The 10,148-nt window shown below is 60.3% G+C and overlaps 3 protein-coding genes across 3 annotated transcripts; all 3 read left to right on the forward strand.

The window, feature by feature from the left end:
* Window positions 1–444: 444 nt before the first annotated feature.
* On the forward strand, window positions 445–2,550 carry LINJ_34_0330 (conserved hypothetical protein; the record flags this gene model as incomplete). The annotated part of the gene is made up of 1 exon (XM_001468383.1): window positions 445–2,550. The coding sequence occupies one exon, from the start codon at window positions 445–447 to the stop codon at window positions 2,548–2,550; it is 2,106 nt and encodes a 701-aa protein (XP_001468420.1).
* Window positions 2,551–4,421: 1,871 nt separating this feature from the next.
* On the forward strand, window positions 4,422–5,498 carry LINJ_34_0340 (conserved hypothetical protein; the record flags this gene model as incomplete). The annotated part of the gene is made up of 1 exon (XM_001468384.1): window positions 4,422–5,498. One exon carries the CDS (start codon window positions 4,422–4,424, stop codon window positions 5,496–5,498), a length of 1,077 nt encoding a protein of 358 aa, XP_001468421.1.
* Window positions 5,499–8,785: 3,287 nt separating this feature from the next.
* Window positions 8,786–10,148, forward strand: DHS34 (deoxyhypusine synthase; the record flags this gene model as incomplete). Its single annotated transcript, XM_001468385.2, has 1 exon — window positions 8,786–10,148. A coding segment is annotated over one exon (1,363 nt), but the record flags the coding sequence as incomplete, so codon positions are not given.

The raw sequence follows: 10,148 nt of genomic DNA on the forward strand, positions 1-10,148 counted from the left end.
GAGCCCAGCATTCCGTCTCCCTCGTAAATCCCTTCACTCTACCTTTTTGTGTGCGACGGAGGTTTTCTGTTTCCCCCGTCAGCAGGAGACACTGTCGGCGAACTGTATCGGCGACTTTGACCGCATGACCGCCATCTCTTCCCGTCCTTCCTCTCGTCCTTCTCCTCCCCCACACATGGAGTGCACATTTTCTGTGTGCTCCGCCGTCTCGCCCCTTCTCCGCACGACGGTCGCGTATCGCTGCGTGCACGTGCACACGCATAACTCTGCGCGTTTTCGCCTATGTAAGATCGACGTCGCCGGAGCGGCCACCTCATCACCGCCGGTGCACATACACACACACACACGCACACGCACCAGAGCGCGCGCACTGAGGCGTCCGCCTTTCCGTGTTTGGCCCTCCGTCGCCGCCCTACCACCACCCCTACACACAGTAGCACTATCATGCCGAACCCCAGCGCAGATGCTGTGACTCTTGCAACTGCAGAGGAGGCAAAGGTGGCGGGGCAGCCGACACCGAAGGCGCCGCCACTCGAGCCGATTATTCCAGGCTGCACCCCGTACAAGTACTACCGCGTCCCTGACGGACTCAAGCGAGTGCGCAGGAAGCAGAAAGTCGGCATCATCTTCGGCTATGTCGGTGAGTGCTACTGCGGGCTGCAGTGGAACCACCTTCCGGAGTATCCGACAGTCGAGGAAGCGCTCATGAAGGCGCTCTTCGAGACGGACATGATCAGCGAAGTGAATTTTTCCAACGTAAAGGTGCAGCAGCTGCTCAACTTCGAGCGGGCCAGCCGCACCGACAAGGGTGTGCATGCGCTTCGCAACGTCGTGTCCGTGGCTGTCATGCTGCCCTACGACCCCTCGTATACCAAGAAGCGTGTAGCAGCCCTGCAGGAGCACGCCGAAGGCGCGGCCGCTGGTGAGGTCTACAACGCAGACGGCGACGTCGAAGACGACGCAAACAGCGCGCAGGCCGCCGTCTTCAGCTGCGACGAGGCCAAGCGGCTGCTGAACGAGGCCCTTCCCCGCGATATCCACGTCTACGCCGTCGTGCCGGTGACTCGCAGCTTTAACGCCTACCTGAACTGTGGCGGGCGCCGCTACGAGTACTACCTGCCCACCTTCGCGCTTATGACAGCGGCGGAATACACCAAGACGTACTTTCCAGCCTTTCTGGCGCCCTCCAAGCCAACGTTAAAGGAGGTGGGTTTTGTGCCCGGCAAGCATGGCAAGCGCGACCCCCCGCGCGCCGCCACGGTGACGGACGAGGAAGAAGAGGCGCGGCGTCGCAAGCACAAGAACAGCGCGCGCAAGAGCAAGGGACACTTCCCGAAGCGCAAGAATGCCAAGGTGGCTGCACGTGCTGTGGCGGCGGCAACAACTGGGGCCGCGCCGCCAGACTCGACGTCACCGCTGGAAGGGAAGGGTGATGTCTCCGCAGCTGAGGCCACGGCGCCACTGCACACCGAGCCCCTAGTCTTGTACTCTGAGACCCCTGCCAGGCCGACGAGCACAGTCGCGCTGAACGATGGCGAGGAGGGGAAGGACGAGAGCGACGTGGAGAGTCAAGACAGCGACGCGGAGGTGCAGGCCGCGCTGGAGCGCGCCGCAGAGGCCCGCCCGTACGAGGACAACTACGCGACACACTTCCACGATGGTCTCTTTGAGTCCATGATTCTCTTCCGCAGCATACCGGCTGACGCGATGCGCCACGTCGCCAACTACCGCCTCCCCGTGGAACAGCTGCAGCACGTTCGCCACCTCTTCCACGAGTACGAGGGGACGCACTGCTACCACAACTTCACCCCGGGCGGCCGCAGCTACGACGCTTCGTGTTACCGCTTCATCCGCAGCGTCGTCGTGAGTGACCCTTTCGTTGTGTCGCCAGAGGAGGAACTGCTGCAGCACAGCATTAATAGCTGGTCTCTCAATCACTTCTACTCCCCCGACGAGCGGGTGGCCGTGACGTATGAAGAGTGGATGACCGAAGGCGAGACGGCGGAGCTGCAGGGCGCCGCCGCGTCTGTCTCCGAGCAAGGAAAGCGGCAGATCCCGAAGAGTGCGGACGCGGCGCTGCGGGAGCGCATGCGTCAACACATTCGCGACGTCTACGCCGGCGGCATTGAAGTTGTGCGCATCGAGCTGGATGGACAGAGCTTCATGCTGAACCAGATTCGCAAGATGATTGGCGCGGTGGTCTGCATTGCCGCCGGCGGCCTCCCTGACAGCTACATCCGCGACGTCCTGCTGCGCAAGGGCGTGCGGCGAGGCATCCCGATGGCGCCAGCCAACGGTCTCTTCCTTTCGTACTTGGACTTCTCCGGCTACAATCGGCGACTGGAGCGCATTCAAAATGATGGCAACAACGGCGCCGGCAAAGGCACGCTCGACGTGGAGGCTGGCGTGGACGCCGACGAGGTCGAGGCGCAGCGTCGCCGCATCATCGCCGTGGTGTTGCGCAACGAGATGGCGGAGGACATCATGGGGAAGTGGATGCGCTCTCTCCGCCACGTGCTACGGCTGGCGTGGAAGCGCAGCCTCGATTAAGCAGGAACGATGGTGAAGGGGCTCCCTATCACAGGGGGGGGGCTACAGAAAACAACAACCTGTGCTGTGGTGTGGAGGAGGAGGCGAAAGCCGTCCATATCTGCGAGGTGGATGAGCCGGCATCCTCTCATTACCCTCCCCCCTGCTCGTGCGGTGTAATGGCGCGCAGTGCCTCTTTATACCGTCAGCGAGGAAGGCCTCGAACGGCTCACAGGAAAGTGCTTGACTGTTAAACGCGCTTGTGCTTGTCTGTATGGGTGGTATGAGGGACACGACGTTGGTGTGGCAAGATCAATTCGCAAGTGCAGCCCCCACGCAAGCACACAGCCACGCATGTCTCACATACGCCGTCCTCTCTTGTGCCCTCGCCAGCGCAGGCTGCACGCTCATCAGCTGTGTGATGGCGTGTCGTCTCGCGTGCGCTACGAAACGTTATCAGGGTTGACGCCCCAAAAGAGAACAAAAAGACTCGGCGGCGAGCGTACCAGCACGAAGCACGCCGCTGTCCACGGGGCGCTGTGGCTGGGCCTCATGCTCTTCCTCGCTTGTCGCACTTGTTACTGCACCTCTTCCCGCCGACGCATCATGTCTTTGGCGCCGTACCGAACTCGGCGAGGCCTCTCCTTCCATCCTTGTGCCGCCACCCTACCTTCTCCGCATCGTCTCCCCGTTCTCCGTGGCCGACACATACTGCACACATGCACATACATGCAATGCACGCATCTGCTCAGCTACGATGATTGTCACAACAGCATAGCCTTCTTCATTCCTCATCTCCCTGACGCGGTTGCGCACACACACACACAAGGAAACAGCCGCGGACGCGCTCTCTGTTTTCGTCTTCGTTTCCGTTTGTGTTTGCGCCTTGGGTCTTCTTTCGCTTTTCCCTTCGCTGCTCTCCCTCCTCCCCTTGCTCACCGCCGCGACGTTCCGCTCCGGCCGACACACGCACAGCTGCTGCTCTTTCTGTTTTGTTCTTGCGCGTGCCTGGACGTGTGCGTGTGTGCCTGTCGGCACTGTCTGTACGACTGTACACGGGAGGGCGTAGGGTGCAGTACGATCTTTATCTAAATATATAAGCACTATATTGTTGTTGGTTAAGGAAGGTGGCCGAAACCGAGCGCGATTTTGCGGTCGCGCGTGTTTTCCTGACGCGTGTGACGTGTGCAAGTGCGTACGGTGTCAAACGGCTCAGCGAGCAACACACACAGCACACACTCAAAAAGAAACAGGAGAGGCTTTAACGAGAACGGTTAGCACCGAAACGGCGAACGTTAACGGAAGGAACCGCATCCCCCTCCCCCTCCTTTCTCCTAACCTCTTCTACGTCGCGACAAGAACAGTGCTCCCGTCATCCCTCTTGTCCCTTTTTTTTTTAGGAGGTTCTCTTTCTAATTCTTTCGGTTGCCTTTTTGGATACTTCTCTTGCCCCTCCCCTCCCCCATCATCCTTCTTTTTTTTTTGCTGTCTTCTGCCATATCATCGTGTGTTCTTCGCTCCTTGTTGTTTGGAGGGGGTTCTGCTTTGCTGGTCTTCTCTGTTCCTGCGTGTCCATCACCCTCTCTCTCTCTCTGCGTGCGTCTGCGTCCATCTGAGTGAGTCAGACGTGACTTCTCGCGCCGCGCGCTCCCTCATTGTTATCATTCGGCTGTTTTTGTTGTTGTTTTGCTTGCCTTGTATCTTCTATCTGCCGCACCGCTGCAGGCATTACTCAGCCCGCTCCGTCGACGTGGTGCGCCAAGCCGCCGTCTCTTGCCCTTTGCCCAATTCGCTCGCCTCCGCCCTCCTCTTCACCCTCCTTTCCTATTTCCTCATCTTCCAGGCACTGCACACCGATCCGCCACGTCGTCTCTTGACTGCCGTCTACTGACATGCTCAAATTCGTCTCTTCTATCGGTGACGCCGCGTACAAGGCGGCGTCCAAGACCGGCCTCGCCGCTGGCTCTGAGCAGCCTCCCTACCCGTGCGCCCTCCCTCTGCAGGTGATCGAAGACTGCGAGGACACGGAAACCACGGAGCGCGTCCTGAACGATACGTACGCGGCTGTTCAAGACCTTCTGAGCGATGACCTTCCGCTGCTGCACAGCACCATCTCAGACGTGCAGGCCCACAAGCCCTTTAAGCTGGTAGACTTCACCGATCGCGAGGGCGACATCCGTCTTTTTACTCGTCCCCACGTCGGCTCGTACAACTTTGCCCGCGTCACGCTCACGCTCGACAGCGTGTCACCGGCGAAGGTGTTGACCTTCATGCACGCCCAAAGCCTGGAGGAGCGCAACCGCTACTCGAACAACCTTTGCCAGTATGACGTCATCGCCCGCAACCCCGAACTGCCGGCGCAGTACATCGGCAACGACAACGACCACCTCGAGGAACTCTGCCGCATGGGCATCCGCGACTGGCATGTGGAGTACAACCGGTACAGCGCCCCGCCTCCTGTGGCGGCCCGAGATTTCATCTACCTTGTCGAGAAGCGCTATGTTCCGGAGCAGCGGTGTTACTACATCTACGGCACGAGCGTTGACTACCGCGATACGGCCGGCATCACCATCGAGAAGGACAACTGCGTGCGCGGCGCCGTCGTGTTCGGCTGGCGCTTCCAACATGTCGGCCGCAAGACGTACTGCACGTACGTGTCCTGCATGAGCCCGAACGGCTGGGCGCCGACCTTCATTGTGGGCTGGATGAAGACCGCGATCGCAAAGGAGCTTCAAAACGCGCGGCGAGTTCTGTACCAGGATGTGCCGTCCTGCCACACCGCCGGCGCGTCCTCCGAGTACGTCAGGGGTGCCCTGGCGACGTACGACGCGCCCATCACATCTTGTCGGCAGAACAAGCCGAATAGAAATCATTCGTCGTCCAAGTCGTCCGCGCAGAAGCTCGGCGATGCCATGAAGCATGAGGAGCGGCGGCTGCTGGAGGACGAGAAACCCATTGTGTTTGAGTGAGCGAAGGAGTGAAAGGCAGCTCACAGATGGGGAAAAGGCAGGCGAGGAAAGGGAAGAAACGGCGCAAGCTAAGAAAGGAAAGGGCAGGCGGCGGCGTTCCTGATTAGGGGACGGGTGAGGGGGAGGGAGAAGGGGCGAGCACCGTGCAGGCTGAATGCACCAAAACGGATCAATGGAGTGCCGCACAAGGAGCACGAGGTATCGAAGCGCGCACGCAGCAGACATGGAAGGTGGGAATGGCATGTCAAGCGAAGGTGTACCTCAGTGTCTCTGTGTGTGCGTTTGAGCGACTGCGTGACTCAGCAGCGCGCCATCTGTGGCCGCATGAGTGCTTCTCGTTCTAGCACTTTTCGTTCCTGTTGTTGTCGTTGTTTTTTTTCTGGGGAGGGGGGGGCTTCTACCGCGTCTCCCCCCTTCCATGCTATCCCCCACCGACATCCCACTACAACCGCCTCCACGTCAAGACTCGTCCACCTGAGTCGGTGCCCTTGATGTGTTTGTGCGCGGTCATCCGCGGCAGCTCTTCCCGTGATGGCCCGAGTACGCAACGCGTCCCTCAGCAGATAGAAACATGCCGTCACTCGCGTTGCGGGTTCGGCGCCACCCGGTGAATGGCGAGTTATCGCGGTTGTCTCGACAGCCTTAACGCCCCGCATAGATATGTGTAGATCTGTGTATGTGTAACCCGTATTTCCCTTGAGCATCTTCCTTCACGTGCACGCGGTCTCGTCTCCCCACCCCCACCCCTCCCAACATTTCTTTTTTCCTTTGTTTGTCACTCATGATTTCGATGTTCATCTTCTGGCGTCTATACGCATACATACATATATATATATATATATATCCATGTATATGTATGTAGTGTTCCCTCTCTCTCGGCGGTCTGCAAGCGCGGGTTTGCCCGCTTGCCTGCTCGCCTGAATTTTATGTGGTGCGTGAATGTATGCGTGTGTGGAAGAATGCGGGCGCCTCCCTGAGAAATCCGTGTCTCTCGTTATGCTTCTCTCTCCTTCCCTTCTCCCTTTTTTTTTCGTCTTGTCCCGTCTCCGATATCCGTACGATCCTCTCCTCTCTCGCTCTCGCTCTCTCTCTTGGTCCTGTCGCCCATGGCACGCTCGTCTCTCCGTCCGTGCGCTCTGTGCAATCATGCAGGTGTGCGTAATTCATGCGTCTACGCATGTGTATATCGTGTATATATGTATATGAATGTAGTATGTAGTATGCGTTATGTCTGCTATGCCAAAGACGTGCCTGGGACAGAGAACGCTGACGGCCAACTCTCGCTCGCCCCTCCTCCGCGCCTCCTTGTCTCCCTCCACAAACCAGCAGGTGGGTGCTCCAGCACCTGCGGAAAGTTTTGGACGCCCACGAGTCCGTCATTATCATATTCCACTGATCCCACCCCCATAGGGGTCCCTCACTCACGCAATAGGAACTATGTCGGAGAGGGATTTGGTGTGTGTGTGGCTTCGGCCTTCACGGTGCAGAGGGAGCGCCGCTTCCGTTGAGTTCCGACGGGCTGGTGCTGGAGCAGTCGCTGAGCACGGGCTTTTCGTGTATGGCCAAGCCTCGCGCCGCCTCACGTTTGCGGCGCTGCAGGCGGATTACGCCGGCTCTCGCTTGCACACCATGAGCTTCAACGATTTGGGAAAAGGCGGAAGTCCTGCGCACGTGGAGATTCTGATCGCGGATGGTTCCAATCATGATGCTGCTGCGGGAGGTGGTGCAGGTGTCCGAGGAGTGCACCCATCGCCTCGAGGGCCCCGCCCGCGCCCGCTGCCGGGAGACGAAGCGGGTGCTGGTGTGGGGAGAGTGGCGGCGGGTCTGGGAGGACATGGATGCTGCCGTCTCTGAGGAGCTCCATCGCGGACCGGCACACCCACGGAGGAGGATCCGCGGCCGCGCTTCCGTCTCTCCCCTTCCGTGCTCGACCCGTGGCATGCACGCAAGGCGTCGCCGCAGGGCGGAAACAGCGTGTGCCGGCTCATTCTAGTGGCGGCATCGACGGCGGAGCGGATGGATTCACCGGAGACCGCGGCGCAAGCATCCATGTCGTGGGAATGGCAGAGCAATGTATGGCTGCTGATGTCGGTAGCGGGGTCCTGGGTGGCGTGGCGTCGGAGTGAGCGGTGACAGTGCACACGCTTGCGTCATCCATATGGGAGGCAACGTGTCAGTGTGACTCCAACGCATCCTCTCCCCACCACACACACACATCCCCGGCCCTCACACCGACTACTTGGCGGAGAGTCTGAGCCACCCCGGCAGGGATGCGGCAGAGAGGGGGGCGACGGGCATAATGCGGGCAGCGGCTATGAAGCGACGTGGGAAGCGGGGTGTGGGCTGCGTTCGAGGCAGGGGCCGTGCTCCGACGACTGAGCCGGCGCATCGCCGTACCCGCGCGTCTCCCGCTGCTTTGCGCCACGCGATGGGTGCCTGTGACACGGGCCAGAGGGGGAGGGGCGGTGGTGGCGTGCAGTTCATGCGCCACGGTAGCGAAATGCACGCGTTGCCGAAGATGTTTCACGAGCGCTGTAAAGCGCGCTTTCCGTCTCCAACGCCTCTCCCTTCCAATGGAAACCGAAGAGCAAGCAGAAGGCAAGAAAAAAGTTGGAAAGCGCACATAGACGGGCTGCAGCTGAGCAGACAGAGCGAGGCCTGCCCATCGTCTATCTTACCACGCCTCAGCTGCCCTCCGTGGGTGCGTCGTGTCACGACAGTACTTAAGAGTTGGAAAGGGGTGGTGGCTGCTAGTGCTAGTGCCTCACCTCAGTCTGCTATGCTCCCAGTCTCTCCCTCGTCGACGCTGCCAGGGAGCTACCAGAGTACACTGGATAGGCTGAGAGAAAGAGCGATGTCGTTGCCTCATCGACTGACCGCCTTCTTTTTTATCTTTCGTCTCAGTGGCACCTCCGTTCGCGGGTCGTGATGCGCGACGCCATGGGTGACGCGTAGGGGAGGGGGGTGGCACGCATGCGATAGAGGCAGCAGCGACGGTGGTCGCCTCGGTCTCTTTGCCTGCCTAGCCCTACCTTGCAGCTTCCACATTTGTGTTGTGCCCTGCCGCCTTCCTCTTGTACTGTCTCGTCTGATGTCCAATCCGTCGCCCCCCCCTTCCCTCCCTCCCTCCCTCTTCACCGCGCAGACACGCCCCACCGCGGCAGCGTCATACCCGTGCCTCTCGCAAGCAAAGGCGCACTCAGCACGCTCACACGCACGCAGCGAGGCGGTGAGACAGAGAGACAAGCAGCCGTAAAACAAAAAGGGAAAATATTTAGATGTGACGCATGGCGAATATTGCGGAATCTGCCGTGCTGGTGTCCTCGGCCTCCTCGGCGCAGGCGGTCGCGAAGCTGACACAAGTTCGGGGCCCCACGTCGGGCTTCGACAAGGCCCAACACATCATCGGTTCCTACTCAACGATGGGATTCCAGGCGACAAACTACGGCCTCGCCCGCTCCATCGCCCAGCGCATGATTCGAAAGCAGCCCCCTTCGAAGGTGTATCAGATAAAGGATGGCAAGTACGTACTGGTGCCGCCCGATGTCGGCGAGGACGGGAAGACGTTGCAGCAAGAGCATGTCTACCCGAACCTGTTCATGGGTGTGACTGCCAACCTCATGGGCACTGGCTGTCGCGAGGCGGTTCGCTTTCTTGTGCAGGAGGGTGTTGTCCATCGCTCGCTCGAAGCGTCTGCTCCCGCGTCAGCAGACGGAACAGACGACCAGCTAATGTTTGCGCGACTCAAGAGGGAGTACGTCGAGACGTACGGTGGCCCTCCACACCCGGATGAGGAGATACCTCGCGCTCACAGCTTCCTGTGCGCCATCGTCGTGAGCGGCGGTGGTGTGGAGCACGACCTGCGCCGCGCCTGCACGGCTTACACACTGCACCACTACGCCAGCGAAGCACAAGGACATGTAAGCAGTACTGTATCCTCGGAGGCCACAGCGCCGCCGAAAGGCCTACAGCAGAGGGCGGAAAAGCCTCTCGGCACTCGCGCGGCGGCCGGCACAGCGAAGCCAGCGCGCTTCGGCAACGTCGAGTATCCACGGCAGGGCAGCACCGGCTCTGAGCTATTCGACTGCCTCATGCGCACATTTGTTCAGCGCCTCTGCGCCCGCCAGGCGCGGTTGCGCGCAGCTGCTATGGCGAAGCCGATTCCTGACAAGTACGACGACGTGTGTAGCTGGTCCGTCACCCCCAGCGAGGTGTGGGCGCTGTGCGGGTTGTGGCTGGTCGACATGCTCGCGGAGGCGCTAGGGGCTGTGCAGAGTTGCACGTCTCGCTTGACGAGCGGTTCTGCGGTGGGCACTGCAGAATCCGTCACCGCGAACGGGAAGGGGCCGGAAGCAGATCGAGATGCACACATTGCTACATCGGCGTCGTATCGTGCGGAAGCACTCGCCAGGGCACGCACAACTGTCGTCTACTGGGCAGCCCTGCAGCAAGTCTCTCTGTTCAGCCCCTCCTTCGTCGACGGCGACATCACGAGCTACCTGTTGCCCACGCCTGCCCCGGCAGCCCGTCCTGCGCACCGAAAAGGCGGCTCAGTTGCGGACGAGAACGCCGGCAATTCGAAGGAGTTGAAGAGAAGTCGAAAAGCCTCCTCGTCTTCGTCAACGTCGGCCCCCGCGGTGAAGGGACGCG

The sequence above is a fragment of the Leishmania infantum genome, chromosome 34 (assembly GCF_000002875.2).
Source record: "Leishmania infantum JPCM5 genome chromosome 34".
In the NCBI taxonomy this organism is placed as follows: Eukaryota; Euglenozoa; class Kinetoplastea; order Trypanosomatida; family Trypanosomatidae; genus Leishmania; species Leishmania infantum.